Here is a 17,607-nt window from a genome sequence, read left to right on the forward strand (position 1 = left end):
TCTGATTGAGTGCAGAAGAGCAGTTTTCCCTGGGGGGCAGCAATGGAACAAGAGGAATAGTGGATAAGCCCTTAGAAGCCTAGGTCACAATATGTGGTTTCATGTATATCAGCAGTATGATGAAAATATCAACAGAAACCTTTCAAGACATTTGTACATCCAGTACAGGTTATGCTCCAAAAACCTGTTTCTAAACACATACTGCATCACTGGAATGAGCACGACAATTTGCTGCTTCCAGTGATGCAAACCCATTAAGGTTTAAAATCCGATTAACAATTCAGTTTTGATAGACATGTACAAACCCCCCCCCATCAGTTCCCAACATTAACACACGGAAATAGGGCCATCAGGACATTGCTTCTGTGCTCAATGCAGGGAAACCTCATCATTAAAGATGTGTGTGCCATTCACCATTAATGATACAGCAATTTCCCACTGAAACTTGAAACGTTTTTGTGTGCAAGTGTAAACAGCAGAGCTAAGATGTCTCCCAGTGGTCGGTGGTGACTTATCATTATAATGCTTGAGAATTTATGGGATCCACTTCAGCCAAGAAAGGCAGGCTCTTCCCATGCTGCTCATGGGAGAGAGAAAGAGCATCAAAAATTATTAGCTGGAGAACAGTAACTATGGATTGCAAAACAGTTCCCTCTCTTCTGAAGCAATCTAATTTTATTCCGTGAGAACCATGAGAAGCAGCCGCAGTATTAGAATGGCTCTGCTGTCCTAGCTCAGTTTCCCCTCCTCTATTAGTGAGTCTCCAGAATGCATTTGTTTATTTGCATTCCTAAACTGCTTAACATTTAAAGGGGAGGATGCAAAAATGCAACATAGAAACCACAGAAGACGTCATAAAAACAGATAAGAGGATCCACTCTTTTCAGTCTGGAAAAGCCTGGTCAAAAAGATACGCTTTTACAAGGCAATTGAAGTCACTGATGGTTGCTGCTTCATGTGTGAAAAAGAGGACAACAGAGGGAAATGCCTGGTTTTGCTTGACTTTAATTATGTAACCTGAATCTGCAGCTGTGGTACTGAATCCCACCCAAAGACAGTGACAGCCTGGACGTGCTGAGAGACAGAGAGAAAAGCTCAAACTTTTTCTGATGGTTTTCAGAAATCTTGAAGGAACCGCGCCCCGTTCAAAAGGTTTTTGCTCTTTGTGTGTGAAATGATGCCCCAGTGTGTGTCTTTTTCATTTCTTTGATTGACTGTTCAGAGTTCTTTAGCATCTGAGTGTTGCTTAGAGAGTTTTTATGAGACAACTAATAAATATAAATAAATGAAATGGGCAGGGGATCGAATTAGAACAGAAATTCAAAATTTTGCAGACAAACTCAAGGTTGGGAATTTTGTCAGGACAGCTCTAGCCCAGGATGAAAGCCGCAGTCAGTTAATTTGGCTGGGAGAGAAAAATAAACATTAGAGCAAAACGAAGGCTGCGTGCTATGTTAATATAATCACCATTAGGGAGCTTGCCAAATAAGTGCATCATATTTTCAACTAAGTGTTAGGCAATGAACTTTGCTATTCAGAACAAGAATTTTATAGCAGCAGGAGGCAGGAAAGCCAGACACAGGAATGTTGTTATCCTGGAGGGTTTGGCTTCTAAGACACTGGTGTTAAGCCAAAGAAGATTCAACATTATCCTTGCTGTTGCATAATATTTAATTTCAATTGACACCCAATTTTCAGTTTTATTCACACCCTAAATTAATTTCTAACTTACGACTAGGTAATGACTTTTGTCTTCGCTCTCGGTCACGAGAGTTCAGTGAAACCTGGATAGAAACTGAAGCACAGCGCTTCTTGTCTTGATGCAGAAATGAACCCACAAATGAGGGGTGCAAGGTTATTTGGGGGGGGGGACCCTGCAGCTCTGCATGCACATTCGGCAGCAGCTTGTGTTTGCATTCCCTCCTCCCAGTGCTCCCCCCCCCATAAAAAATAGGTGGCAAAACTCAACATGAAGTTGCTACAGTAAGTCAACTGGGAGACTTGGGGCAGCCCTGAACAGATGCCGTTTTGACAACAGCCACATTAACCACCTGCAGAGATGCTGAAAACTACAGCAAACTGTCTCTCTAGCTGGTTTCAGGGTAGAGGCCTGGCTAGAAAGCTTAAAGCCAACCAGTGCTACATAGGAGATGGACTGAAGAAAAGGAAATACAAACTGGCCCCTCCCTATAGCTTGACCAAACGCTGCTAGAAGTGGCTAGGAGCTAGGTGGAGTCATAATTTTTTTTAAAAAAAGTATAGACTCACACACGCTGGCCAACTTCCATTTTGACTTGAAATGTATGCTTTGGGCTTCTCAGAAATACATAAAGGCAAGAAGTGGGTGGGGGGCGCTCGCCCGCGATGACGTCCACCTGATAAGTGCTGGAACTGCACTCCAACATGCTCCAGTTGGGGGGAAAAGCAATGCCTCTTCCTGTTGGACTGGGCCATATAGCTGTGATGCATAAATCCAGGGCTTTTGGGGGAGGTGCAGGGGTACACATACCCCTAAACATTTTGTGAATCTAATGGGAGAAGAAACAAAAAAAAAAATTAAAATTCTTCTCTAGCATGGTGAATTGTCAGTTCTGTTGCTACCCCCGATGGCAGCCTCTTTTCCTGTCACGGTGTTTCCTGAGCCTCAGACAGAAGTGAGCGTTTAATGTGTGAAGCAGTGTGGAATGTGGATGTGTTGTGTTTTGCAGAGGATTCAAAAAGATGTTAGTGTACACAACCTCATTCCAGTGTGGAAGTTACTGTGAGCTGTCAGCTGTGTAGTATGAGGTAATGCATGTTCTTTGTACTTTTGTCCATTTACTGTATTTATTTTCCCCAATTTGAACTATAAAATGGTGGTTTTCTTGAGTCCAAATGAGAGTACCCCTAAACATTTTTTAAAAGACAAAAGGCATTGCATAAGCCACAGAACTGTGAATTCAGCAGAAGGCTGTGCAATAACAACTGGCATACTCAGAGTTCTAGAAAGTCTGCCTGGCTGGAAAGGCAGAGCTTGTCATATGGATCCAGTTAGCTGTAAGGCTGGTTGCAGCTGAGTTAAGCATCCCCCATCACCACCACCCCCCCCCCCAGAAAAATGTAGAGGAAGCAGTCTTCACCTCTAAACTCCAAGAGGCAGGGTGGAGTGACTTCTGAGTGAAATCCCCAACAAGCACAAGGTCAGGGGTGAAGAGGAATATCTGCAGTTGCACACCACTACAAAACATATCTCCAATCTTTGCACTGGACATTCATTCGCACATGGGTTGTTGATTTCAATACAGCATCCCCCTACCTGCTGCCCCCCTACCTGCTGCCCTCCAAATGTTTTGGACTACAATTCCAGTGAGCTCCAGTCAGTATGGCCAATGGTCAGAGATAATGCAAAATGGAATTCGCAGCATCTGGAGGGCACCTGCACTAACATGTGATGCAATGAATTCAGACCATATATTTGGGGTACAAGCAATAGGACTGGTAGCTACAAATGATACTAGCTGAGCATTTGTATTTATCACAGTTCTCTGTGTAGCTTTGCTGAAAGTCTTGAACATCAATTAGTTGAAATTTGGAAAATCAAATGTTCTCAAACATGCCACAAATACAGACCCAAGATCATGACCACCTCTGTCTTCCCAAAAAAGCATGCTTCAATTGTTGTTAATCTAAGTCTTTAAATAATGAGGATAATGTCCTAGGGAGAAAGTGGTTGTTTGTTTGGGGGATTTTTTAGCTTGCTTGTAGGTATTAGAAAATGCTAGCATCATTCTGAGAAAATTCTGCAACATCCCTGCCTGGCCAGAGCCAATTAAAATCATTGCAAGATGACGTACACGTCTCGACAGGGGGCAGGAGAAAGTCAACCAGCAGGAGTGGAATAATCAGATCCGAGTTGATTTCCATCTGTAAGATTTAACAGATGGGCTGACTCTTCAGACTTACATAAAAACGATTAAACAAAATCCTCATGATGACTACATGATGTCTTTCACCAGACAGGACAGCTGGCAGCAAAGAAGGTTTTTGAAAAATTCCATTGCCCCAGGAATGGAAAACTACAAGATCTTTACAGTTATCAGACTGCATCTCATAGGTCTAGTATAATGAATCCCTTTCACTCTCCATAATTTAACACTAAGATTTCACCATGGGCACTGAAATAGGGTCAAACTATGGTAGTTTTCTACCCTTCAAAGCTCAACAACACGGACGGTTTCTTCCAACTGAATCCTTTTTCCATTTTAAAAAAATGGATATTTGTTTCTTTATGGGTTTGTTCCATTTTGAGTGATTTTATTAATGGTAAAAAAAAGCACCACAGAAGAAATATATTTCTGAAGTACATCAAAATACATTAAACCTAAGTAATTCACAAGGGGGAACAAACAACACACTCTGCTGCCCTCATATGGACGTAAATGGAAGCTATATCTGAAACAATCATTGTTTTCCCTATTCCTAAAGCTCACAGAAGGAATTTCCATTTGAAAAGGTTATAAGGTTATAATTTCTCAAATTTCCATTTGAATTTGTCATTTTGGTCCTGTTCAGTAAGCTAGAAATTGCTAACTTGGCACCCGTGGGTGCAGTAGCAGCACCCTGGAGGTGTTCTCCAGCTGCCCATGTGAAGCTTCTGATCTTCCTATTCTCCAACCAAATGACTCAGGGAGCAGACCAGGTGAAGGCAGGTTTAATATGAGCGGAGACTTTTGCAAAGCTGGGACAAAGGGACTCAGGCTTCATCCACGCCATACATTTAAAGCACATTGTTTAACACAAAGTATACAGCTAACTGAAGTTTATCCCTCACAGAGCTCCAATACTGTACGCAGCACCCTTAACAAGTTGCTTTGTTCCCAGGATTCTTGGGGGAAGTAACATGCTTTAAATGTATGATGAGTATGCAGCTGCAAGCACAGGCATTTTGCAGACCCCATCACCCCAAAATGAGCACTCGGTCTTAAAAAATGCCCACATTCCAGCTACAAGCTTTTAACTTGCACCCCTGCTTTTCTCCATGAGAAGCAGGCAGGCAGACAACTAGCCAGTGAACTTATACCATCAATGCAAGTACAGTATTAATTATGGCTTTCAGGGCACATTGGAAGCAAACCTGTCTTATTATCTATTTCAAAGACAGGCACAGCAAAAACCACAGTGTTGTTTATTCTGATGCGGAATATTTTTCATCAGTGCATCTCAGTGTGTTTTATAGTAATCGTTTTCACCTCAGTGAAAAACTCGTAGGAATCCTTTGCTCCTTCTCTGCCTACCCCTGAAGCTTTCATGCCGCCAAAGGGCAAATTCAAGTCCCTGATAAGCCAACAGTTGGTCCACACCAATCCACACTGGAGTTTCTTAGCAACACGATGAACCCGCCCCACATCCCTTGCCCAGACAGTGGCTGCCAGTCCGTATTTGACCCCATTCGCTCTCCTGATCACTTCCTCTTCTGTGTCAAACACTGTGACGCAGGTTACAGGGCCAAAGATCTCATCCTGCATGCAACTTGAGTCATCGGCAATTTCAGTAATGACCGTCGGAAGCATGAAATACCCATTCCGGTTTCTTGTTGGAAGAGTCAAAGTATCGATCCCCTCTCCACAGAGAATTTTACCCCCTTCAGACTCTGCTTTTTTGATGTAGTTCTTTACCTATTAGGAGCAACAGCAACAAATCATTTTTTGAAAGGGTTGTAATTTCCAATTATCCACAGATTGGCTACAGAAATATTTTATTTATTTATAGGTATAAAAGTATTTCTAAAGCACCCTCATAAAATATCAGGGCAGGGCACACAAAATAAATGCTTTTAGAAAACCTTAAAAGCATAATGTAGTAGTTGTGAAAGGTTTCAACAGCTCTGAAGGCCTTTCGGTGTAAAAAAAAAAAAAGTCTTCAGGAGGCTCCTGAAAGTCAAAAGTGAGGATGCCTGCCAAATCTCTGCTGGAAGATGGTTCCACAGCATGGGACCACTGACACTAAATGCCCCTGACATCTGGTTGAGGCCAGTCAGGGGGACAACTAACAGTGCACCTCCAGACTCCAGTGATTGGGCCGGGGTATAAGGGCTCAAGCATTGCTTAAGACAGCCTGGACTGTCCAGGGAAACACAAGACCCTTGAACCTGGCCCAGCAGCATATGGGAAACCAGAGCAGGTGCTTTAGCCAATGTGTCGCACGCTGCTGGTCAGCTGCCCCCACCAGCACCCTAGTCACTGTGTTCTGCACTAGGTAGAGCTTCTGGACCAGGCCCAAGGGAAGCCCCACATAGAGTGCATTGCAGTAATCCAGTCTAATCCAAATACAGTGGTACCTCAGGTTACATACGCTTCAGGTTACAGACGCTTCAGGTTACAGACTCCACTAACCCAGAAATAGTACCTCGGGTTAAGAACTTTCCTTCAAAATGAGAACAGAAATTGTGCGGCGGAAGCAGGAGGCCCCATTAGCTAAAGTGGTGCTTCAGGTTAAGAACAGTTTCAGGTTAAGAATGGACCTCCAGAACGAATTAAGTTCTTAACCTGAGGTTCCACTGTATGGGACTTTTTCCAAGTGATTTGTACTTCACAGGCATTGCTAAATGTCAACAGCAAGCACATGAGGTGGGGGGCAGTACAGCTTTTGGAGAAGCTTCCTAGCTCCACCTCCTTCTATTGCCAACTAAAGTTGTGGAAGGTGATAGTCCAAAACCCAGTGGCGTAGCGTGGGGGGTGCAGGGGGGCCGGCCACACCGGGAGCAACATCTGGGGTTAGGGCAAATCCACGGGTTAGGGGGCGCAAATCCACGGGTTAGGGGGCGCAAATTACTTGCCTTGCCCCAGGTGCTGACAACCCACGCTATGCCACTGCCAAAACCTGAAGCTCTTGCCTCAGAATCCCAATTATGCAAGTGGCCCCCACAGACACAAAAGGCTCCCTTCTTCAGAGTGTCACCTTCCATGCGTTAGAAGGGCATGGAGCTAGTGCACTCATTTGCACTGCATCTGTTTGCAGATGTTGTTTGGTAACACCTCAAGAGAGCTGTAGTGTTAGGGATTTCAGGTACTTAACTAGTAATGTTGATAGTAATCAGTGCTGGGGAAACCCTTGGAGCATTAAAAGTTGATATTGGCTCTTGGAAATCAGAAATATTATTTTCAATCCTGCTGTCAACATGTTTGGAAAACAAGCTTACAAGAGGAAGTAACAGTTTTAATTCCTTGTCACATGGACAATTCATGCAATTTTAACAACTGCAGTGCTTAAATTTTGAAAGGTATACTGGGCCTCAAAATCAGCTAAAAGTTCTGCCCTGTTCCTCATCCCAAAATGACTGTGAATTTACAGTGAGGTGAGAAAAAAGTTCTCTCTTCATATGCTGAGGTCCCTTCTTCTCAAGCCAGAAAGAAAAACATCACTTTATTTGATCACAAATAATCAACCTCAGTTTTTCTTTTTCTTTACCTTTGCTAAATGTTCTTTACTTATCAGTGCTCCCTGGTCAATTGTGGGATCTGAGGGGTTTCCAACTTTCCACTTTTTGACAGCTTCCACAAACCTTCTCAAGAATTCATTGTAAATGTTTCTCTGAACAAAGATTCTGCTGGTGCAGAGACATATTTCACCCTTGTAATAGGATAGAGAGGCAGGAGGAAAGAAAAAACATCGGTCAGGGATGAAAACTGTGATTTGTCTTAATCCAGATTCATTTATGCTTGTCTTCTGCTTTCAATATAGATTGATTCTAGATCCTAGCTGTTCACCAAAGTAGGTGTGGTTACTTACTGCCCCATTCCCCAGCACATGCTACCTGAGGCCCTGGAATTACTCCATCAAGTGCAAATATCAGCATGTGGTTATATTGTTTGCCCCTAGTACCACATAGACATTAGCTATCTTAAAAGATGTGAGCTCCTAACTCCATGTTTGCCCAGATAACAGGGTGGAAGGTCACTTACAGGGACAATAATTAGGTATGAGAAGGGATATTTAACTCCTCTTGTAGCTACTGATTATCTCCTGTCAATCTACACACACACACACACACATTTTTTCCCCCTAGAATCAAATTCACTTCTAATTTCAGACCCAGATTGGGGGCAGGGGCAGTAATCTTTTGGAGGAATTTGCAGGGATGAATTGATAGGTGCTCTCTCCCACATAGATTCTCTGCTGGAAAATCCCTCCCTGGGGTGTCCTGGTCCTCACCCTCTCTTATTTCCCATTGCAAATATTATTCATCCCATCACCACCACACATGCCTGTTCACAACAGCAGTGATGTCCAGCTCATGTGTGAAAAGGCCGTCAGACATTTGACTGACACCACTGAGTGAAGGAATATCAAGTAACAGATGTTTCATGTTTGAATCAGCTGAGGACAATCTTTTGAAATAGATCTTTGGTGATCACTCGTGGCCAGGTAAGATAGTCTTCCATGAACACAGTCTTAACAATGAGTCTGTAAGTGACTGTGGAGGCCAATTCTGGATCCACACGTCCTTCCACAGTGGGAATGCAGCCTATATGGCCACAGCGCTGGATGGGGCGAATGAGATGATGAGGGCTGCAGCTTCCAAAACAGTAACTGGATGTTTAAAAGTGTTAACCGTTTCTGCTCAGAAATTTGGAGCAAATTACTCACACAAGCCTGTCATCTGATTGATGTCACACTGTGCTTCCTGCATAATTACTGAACAGCGACGCCACTGAAGTTTGCAATTAGTCAACTTGGAAAACAGATCTGATCAATTTGTGATGCTCAATTAACAAATGCCATCCCTCTGGATCTTAATGACTAACAAGCTTCTGCACCTGGACAGCCAACATTCAGCAGACAAGGGAGCTAAAGCAAACAGTGCATGTGAGGAGAGGAGATCACTGCAAATTCCTTACCATTTATTGAAGATTTTGTTAAAACTCTGATGGGCTGTGTAAAATCAACACATAATTTGTGCTGCATGTGGGGGGGGGATGGGACACTTATCTATCATATTCCACAACCCAGCTTTTTAAATATATGTGTGTGTGTGTGCACACGCAGATCTACGGCATAAAAACAATTAAGCAAAACCTCTAGCAACAATTGCAATAATATTTACCTTGGCAAGTTTCTAAATGTGGAATTTAAGAACTGGGTTCCACTTGCACTGCAATGGCATATAGGCTCTACAGAACTGTGTTTGCAGCCAAGGGACCCTCGTTGCACCTCCTCCAAGCATCCCATTCAACAGCAAATTGACTACCCAACCAAATAATCAAATCAACCAAGCCTTTCTTCCTTGGTGACCATATATTCTCTACTGAGGCATCTCCAGCCTTTTGATTGTAGCTGAATGAATTTTTCATTGCCTCCCACTGCTAATTCTACCAAGTACTCTCTTACATGTAAATATGATTCCAAGTGGTACTACAGCACTACACATGGGGGAGGGGGCTAGGGGGGTGTACGTGGCAATTAATGCAGGTTTCATTGCCATCTATCATACCCAAGCACTCTTCTACTGTAGGGGGATTTCTCCAAGTGTCCTCCTGCCACAGGACTATCAGGGTGTGGTCGTCTTCTTGCTGTTGTCGATATGTTCCTCAGATTCTCAAGTATCTCAGATGCATTTGCTTGGTATGGCAACTAGACAATAGTTCCCAATGTGCAAATGGAATTATATGCATGGCACCAGATAATACCAACACTCACGGGGTGTCAGAAACACCATCTGTGCACTTGCATCAACACATCTACGGACTAGGAGGGAATTCTCAAACAGAACTCAAATTTTCTCTGAACAGGCTCTGAGGAAGCTGAAAAAGCACCAGCCAATAATAAGAGGATTAGCATTTGCTTATTCATTCCTTTCACTTGATATTTATGTCTTGGTATCCACTCAGTTTGTCCCTTATGGGATAGCCTTGTAGAAATCAGTTCCTGCATTCAAAATGACCTTCTCAGGACAAAATTCTATTAGGGAGGGCATGCACATTTTTGGAGTTTCAAAAGCAAAGCAATGAACTTAGTATCAAAAGAGACAGGGAGTTGCCCACTTTCCATACCTGATTCGCAAAGCTGGATCTTACAGTAGTAGGAACACATTCATCCAAGTTGGCATCCTCAAAGATGATAGCTGGATTTTTTCCTCCAAGTTCCAGAGAGAGCTTCTTACAATATGGAGCACTCCTTTCAATGATGCGCTGGCCAGTGAGAGTGCTTCCCGTGAAGGAAATCAATGACACCTTGGGATGGGAAACTAGAGCATCTCCAGCTTTCGGACCACTCCCAAATATGATGTTCACCACACCTGGAGGAATACCTTGCAGGTAGAAATAAAGAAAACATCAACACTCTTTCTCTTTGTAAATGTGGTAGCATGCTGCTTTAAAGACTACCCTGCATCCTATGGCAATATATAGGTATACACATTGGGATGCAAATGTGTCAACTGTTTTATTACTATACAGTGGTACCTCGGGTTAAGAACTTAATTCATTCTGGAGGTCCGTTTTTAACCTGAAACAGTTCTTAACCTGAGGTACCACTTTAGCTAACGGGGCCTCCCGCTGTTGGTGTGCCGCTGCTGCACAATTTCTGTTCTCATCCTGAAGCAAAGTTCTTAACCAGAGGTAGTATTTCTGGGTTAGCAGAGTCTGTAACCTGAAGTGTCTGTAACCTGAAGCGTCTGTAACCCGAGGTACCACTGTATTGACACTTTACAGATTGATTTACAGAAAATATGACACCCCTAGACTAATACATCATTTGGGGAATTACCTGCTTTACTGAGAATCTTGCACATCATCCAAGCAGTGGCAGATGTCATCTCACTGGGTTTGGCAATGACAGTGTTTCCACACGCAATAGCTGGCGCAATTTTCCAGGTCAGCAAGTAAAGTGGCAAATTCCAAGGACTAATTAAGCCAGCTTTATTTTTATTGTTATTTTTTAAGGAGAGAAATGAAATAAATTGGTTTAAAACGGGAGTCTTGACATTTTGACAAAAGTTGAGATTTCCCCAATACCCAGCATGGCAACACTGCGTGTGCTTCAACTGTTTTTCCTTCTACTCTACCCTCAAGGACCCATTCCGCCTGCTAGGCTACAGAGGAAATATTCATCTGTGTCGGGGGAGGGCAAAATTTTTCAGCCAGAGGGTCCTATTTCCTTCTGCGCAACTATCCAGAGGACACAAGCCTGTGGTGGGTGGAGCCAGAAGGAAAAGTTTGTTTAGAATTATAGAATTGTAGAGCTGGAATGGACCACAATGGTCATCTAGTTCAGTCCCCTGCAATGCAGGAAGGTGGGGCTGAAACCCATGACCCTGAAATTAAGAGTCCCATGCTCGACCAACTGAGCCATCCTACCTTGGGCAGAGCAGTGTGATTCTTGCCTTCGTGCAGTCAGTTACACCCCCCTCTGTCCTCCATCCAAGGTAAGCAAAAAGCTTTATGACTTCCAAGACCAGACCATTTTAGCAACGAGAAAGAGGCGGCATATGCTGCCAATTAAAATTTGACCCATACGTTCACACTAAACAAACTTTATAGGGCATTCCAGATTTGAAGACAGAGAGGCAGCCTTTTTGTGTGGAAGGAATTGATTGAATGTGGGATATATAGTAGACCGGCTAAGAGGCTCAGATGAAGAATTTTCGTTATTTCCTGTTTTACAACTTAAATATCAATTACTGACTGGTGCAGAGTGGCAATAGCTGCGATTGGAACATTTGCCAGTGTCTATTTATGACATACTTGCTTTGTGTGCTTCGGCACCTCCTAAACTGTTGGAGGGAATCACTGGGTCCTTACAAAAAGCTAAACCTTTCATTGTTGCTTGCAAATGCTTAATTACACAGAATGTTTCCTTAGATTTGAAATTGAGATTGATCCAGCAAAAGTTAATATTTTGAGTATACTGGAGTCCACAAGGCTTGCATAGGAAGGAGCTGTCCAGTACACCAGGATGTTGAGGTATAATGCTGACTGAGAACACCTTGTTGAGGCGTAGTAGTAGTAGTAGTAGCAGCAGCAGCAGCAATAATAACATTTTAAAATTCTGAAGTAAAATTGTGACACCTAGTGGCATATCTGTGGAATTCCAGAAACAGAAAGCACATTTTACAAAACAGTAGAATTAAAGTAGGTTATGTTTTATCAGAATGTGGGATTAAAAGCTTGTATTTAAAATGTGAAATTTATCTGCTCTTCACATTTACAAAACCTTCGTACTCCATTGAAGGTTATGGGATGTTGTGTTTTGTTTTAAAATCTATGGTGTGCAAAACTGTAAAAACAAAGAAACAAGGGATGGAAATTGTAGACATATTCTGAGACATGACTTGATGTAGATTGGAATGTGATTTATTTTGTTAAGTTATCTGAAATACTTTATTCAGACCATTGAGCTATGGCCCTTCCTCGTGTTGTCCTCGTTAACCTTTGAGGCGGTAAATTCTGGAGTGGGCTCAGGCCGCAATAGATCCTAAGAAAGGTGTCAGGGTCACAAGTGAGCACTGCTGGGTCGTGTGCAAACAGCACACTCCATCATAGGCCTTACCAATTCCCACAGGTGTTCTCTCAGTATAATGCATACAGCCCACATGGTCCATTTGTGTACATTCTGCTGTCTGGTGAAGGATGGACGATGAAAAGAAACGGAAATTGTATACAGATCGGGGGATGTCCACCATTCTAGCAAACGTAATAGTTTTCCCTGAAACAGAGAACCAGTTGACAAATACCACAACGCTTTTGTTATTTAAGCAAGGAATTAATTGCCCAGCTTTCATAGCTAGTGTCCCCACCCCACTGCAACCACTACAACTTACATGCAGTTTACAGAAATGTGCAGGGAAGCATGCAGTTGTACTTGATGAGGCATGCAAGTATTATGTATTGATTATGCAAAACGAAGAGCAAGTAGGAAGGTGAAAACTCAAAGAGAACACCATTTCCTTCACCCTATTACCACTTGGAAGCGCAGCCCCAACGGGCTTCTGTCTTTACCTTGATCCTTTGATTCTGCTTGAGCAAATGACTCCAGATCTTCTTCAATAAGGTCTGCCAACTTGCTCATTATTTTTGACCTTTCCTGGGGGCTTTTGGCCGACCAGCCTGGGAAAGCATTTTGGGCAGCAATGACAGCCGCCTCCACCTTAAAAAAAGACAATGAATGGATGCAATTTGGGTGGTGTTCAGCAAAACCAAAACGCACAGTGTATGCTAACAGAAATTATGAGGGAAAGGAGGGAAAGGCCATTGCTTTGTGGCAAAGCTCCTGTTTTGCATGTAGAAGGTCCCAAGTTCACTCCTTGGCATCTCCACAGTGGCGTAGTGTGGGTTGTCAGCACCCGGGGCAAGGCAAGTAATTTACGCCCCCTAACCCGTGGATTTGCGCCCCCTAACCCGTGGATTTGCGCCCCCTAACCCATTGATTTGCCCTAACCCCAGATGTTGCGCCCGGTGCGATCCGCCCCCCCTGCACCCCCCACGCTACGCCACTGCATCTCCATGTAGGGCTGGGAGGGACTCCAGTCTGGAACCCAGACAGTCAGTATAGACAATATTGAGCTAGGAAGATCAATAATTTGACTCTGCATAAGGCAGCTTCCTATGTATTTATTGTATCACCCTTTCCATGACTCAGTTCAAGCCAGGGCACCATTCCAAGTAGAAAACCATAGCAGAAATACACGGGGAAAATTAGTATTAAAAATAGGCTCTAGAGCAGGGATGTGGAATGAGTGGCCCTTCAGATGTTGTTGGGTTTCGATTTCTATCAGTCCCAACTAGCATGGCCAATGGCCATGGACGATGGAGTTGGAGTCCAACAACATCAGGAGGACCATAGATATTGCACCCCTACTCTGGAGCACATATAAATTGCTTCTTAGCTACCTAGGTCAACCACAGCCACCAGCCATGTATGAGAGTAGTGTTCAGAATCAGCAGTTATCACAACTGTTCAGGGAAGCTTTTAGTGTGTGATGCTGTATTGTGCTCTATGTTTGATGAGAGCCACACAGAGTGGCTGGGGCAACCCAGTCAGATGGGCACTACTTCTACTACTACTATTAGACTTATCTTCTGGGCAGCTGTGAGACAGGCACCTCTTCTTTAGAAGCAGAAGTTAAGCTATTGCCAAGACTATCGCTTGACGCCCAACGTTAGATCTACAAATGTTGTTGGGTCTGTAACTTGCACCATTCTCAGACACTGGCCATGCTGGCTGGGAATGATGGGACTTGTAAACTGGAGACCGAAGTTGGAGAAGGCTGTGTTAGCCCTGTCTAGGAACAACTCTCTTCCGTCTGCATGTCATCTTCCAATTTATTACATTAGGTGGCACTGTTGAGCTTTTGTTTTAAGGGTAATAGCAAGAAACCAGCCATTTCTCCAGTTCGCAAATGTGCTTATGGGCCCCAAAAGATTAGCAACTCCTGTGCTAAGCAGCAGCCAGGAACAACAGAGACCCATCTGGTTTCAATGGATATGAGGAGCACTGAAGACCCAGTGGAGTGGATGAAGAACACAAGCACTGAAAAAGCAGCAGGCCGGTCTGAAGAGTCATCTAAAAGTCAAGTTTACACATTTGCCAAAAGCTGTTGTCAAATTCTCACCAACCCTGTTATGATGTTTGGGCGAGGAAATGTTACCTTCCAGATGTTGAACACCACTTACCATGAAATCTCAGTCCAGTCTGGCCAATGGTTAGACTTCATAGGAGTTGGAGTCTATCATCATCTGGGGAACCATAGGATCCCCACCCTTGGTTTAGGACCAGTCATCACACAGACAGAAGCCAGCAGGTTGTGCATTTTCCCAGTCTCATCACTGACTGTCGCTGGCAGGGAAATGCAGAAAGTGGGGGCCCCGATCCGCATGAGGAATGCTCTTAGATGTTACAGCAAAGATTACGAGTGTGTTCCACAGCAGTTACCAAGCCTTGAAATAAAAATGGAGCCCACTGCAAGTTTTTTCCCCTAAGGAGTACACAAACACCTCCATCTCTATCTCCATCTATATAAGTGCACATACATCTGGAGGACACAGCCTTGGGGAAGGCTGGACCACAGGTCAATGCAAGTGGCTACTTGAAGTTCTTCTCTAAACATACTTGATCAAATATAAAATCACCCCTTCTGTTTACATACAGAAGCAAACTAGGAAAGCACAAAGCTTCAGGGAGCAAGTTTAAACTTTAGCAAACCCAGCTAGTTACACTTCAACCATTACTTATCAGTGCTTAGCAAATATTTGATAGACTGGCAATGCTGAAGGTTGAGGTGAAACTGCAAAAACATATATGCGGGTTTGTTTTTTGCAACTTCAGTCATTACAAATAGATATTTTGATTTAACTCAGTTCTTTTCAAAGCCTTAAGGAATAATGCATTAGGTGTAAGAGGCCATGAACACAGTCATGTAACAAGCAATTCATTGCCTTCTCAAAAACTTCAAGGGAAAGTACATTAAACTTGGGTAGGAACATCGAGGGCTTCAACTAGTGGAAAGGAGTTTTGATTCAAAGATTTTAAAGCTTCAAACCATTAACCAATGCCACACAGACATTCTATGCAAATATTTAGCAGCATAATACAAAACCTAAGGCGATTTCACTATTAGTTTTATACTGGGGAAAAGTTAAACAAATAAAATCAGCTGCAAACCATTTTTGTTAATTGTCCAGGCAATTACCCCGATACCATGAAAAAGGAGCTGAATCTATGCAGGAACTCACCTCCTTTCTGCCACTGTCTGGCACCTTGCAATAAACTTCTCCTGTAGATGGGTCATAGGAATCTAAATATGAGGAGCAAGGAATAAATTGGCCTCCTATATAGTTCTCCAAAACCAAGTGAGTCTTTGAGCCAGCCATTGTGACTCCGTTGGCATGATCTGAGTACTTTCAGTGAGCTTTCAGTTCATAGTGCACATCTATTGATTTATGCTTGTAAGCCAGAGCTCCTCCCTCCCTCCCTTTAACTTCATTAACTGGATCTCCGAATGGGAAATTTCCATCTCTCTTCAGACAATGCTAGATACCATGGACATATGCTGATGATAATGCCCAATTCACTTGTTTGTTTTCCAGATTAAGATGCCCACACAGGATGATTTTACCATGTACATGTGGTGGTGAGCGTGCAAAACTGGTATTGGTACAACTTTGCATAAAATAGCCAACATGTGAAAAAAATCCAAATGCCTCTCTACACATGATTGATTCAGTGCAAAGACTTCAAATGTGAACATTACTTGATGCGAGAGGAGGAAACAGGCGTGGAATGTATAGGCTGATAATTATTATATGTAACAAATTACTGTAGCAGGTCTTCGGCTGGGTATATATTAAGCACACACAACTTTCCCTTTAAATTTATTAATTCATCTTCATGGGCTTAAGGCTAGTTCCAAAAATATTTAGATCACTGTGAGTGGTTTTTCACTTACCTCTAGTAGCAGGTATATTAGCTGTTGCTCAGTTAAAATTTTGCAGATGTATTGCATTTTAAGCTATCTGCACAATAAGAATCCAAAATAGACTAAAAAAACACAACTGTAATGCAATCCAGCATGCTATAACCTCCAAATAAGAAAGACTGGGAATTATGTGCATTGAATGCACATGGAAATTATCCAATCGATCTTTCAGTGGCCCTGAAACCATCTCCCTCCCCATTGACTTGCATGATAAGCTATCAGGTTCTTCTTTAGGAAACTGCAAGTTTTCCTCTAAAAGTTCAGTAAAATGTCAAAGGATGAAGTGATTCCATTGTCTCCATACCACTGCCTCTTCGAGAAATCATCTGGGCGGAAGATGGAATAGTTTATGTAGCACACTTACATAGCGCATCAGAACTGGACATTATATAGCTTCATGAAACTTCAAGTATGATACATTACACCAGTTTTCCAAACTTTTCATGTTGGTGACACACTTTCTAGACATGCATAATTTTGTGACACAGTAATTCAGCTTTACTAGCAAACCGGAGGTTAAACTAACTCCTTTCCAGCCCTGGAAGGAGCGCAGGGAGTGTTCACGCGACACACCTACACACTGCAGCTGACATACTAATGTGTCACAACACACAGTTTGGAAGGCTCCCTACCAGTGCTTTGGCCTTTTAAAAAATCCTATGAAGATTATTTTTATTTAACTAGATTTGCTGGTGCATGACATGGGGAGTGAAAAAAGGGAGCCAGGAGCAAATGCATGTAAAAATGTACACACTGAGCAGCTCTTCAGATGTTACTCCAACATGAAGAGTGAGATTGATTTAATGTAATGGTGATCCTCAGGGCTGCATCCCACCAAGTTATCCCATTTGCACAAGGACTTCCAGCTTCACAACAAAACCTTCTCCACCTTTCATTCTGTTGCATTCCCCCGCTCCTCAATCTGTTCTGCGGTTCCCTCAAACCTTCAGAGCAGATGTGGGTGTGCACAAGGGAGATATGGGGAGGAGAAGTTCTGTTGTGCAATCAGTTCCAGAGCCACTGCCGATCTGATGAGGCAAAGTACAGGGGCAGAATTCCCATCCCCAAATACAGTGATGACCACTATCTACAACAACAAAAGATAGACTGATCATCTTCATTTTAGAAGTACTGGCATTGTAGCTCATTTAGACCAT

The 17,607-nt window shown here is 43.0% G+C and overlaps 1 protein-coding gene across 1 annotated transcript; it reads right to left on the bottom strand.

Moving 5' to 3' along the window:
* Positions 1-4,272: 4,272 nt before the first annotated feature.
* ALDH8A1 (aldehyde dehydrogenase 8 family member A1) lies at positions 4,273-16,417 on the bottom strand. Its single transcript, XM_083607793.1, has 7 exons — positions 15,708-16,417; positions 12,975-13,122; positions 12,526-12,681; positions 10,744-10,893; positions 10,029-10,285; positions 7,447-7,608; positions 4,273-5,654 (listed from the first exon to the last, which is right to left on the bottom strand). The coding sequence occupies exons 1-7, from the start codon at positions 15,843-15,845 to the stop codon at positions 5,190-5,192; spliced, it is 1,476 nt and encodes a 491-aa protein (XP_083463919.1). The 5' UTR covers positions 15,846-16,417; the 3' UTR covers positions 4,273-5,189.
* Positions 16,418-17,607: the final 1,190 nt, after the last annotated feature.

Source organism: Podarcis filfolensis (assembly GCF_964270895.1).
Source record: "Podarcis filfolensis genome assembly, chromosome: 3".
Lineage (NCBI taxonomy): Eukaryota > Metazoa > Chordata > Lepidosauria > Squamata > Lacertidae > Podarcis > Podarcis filfolensis.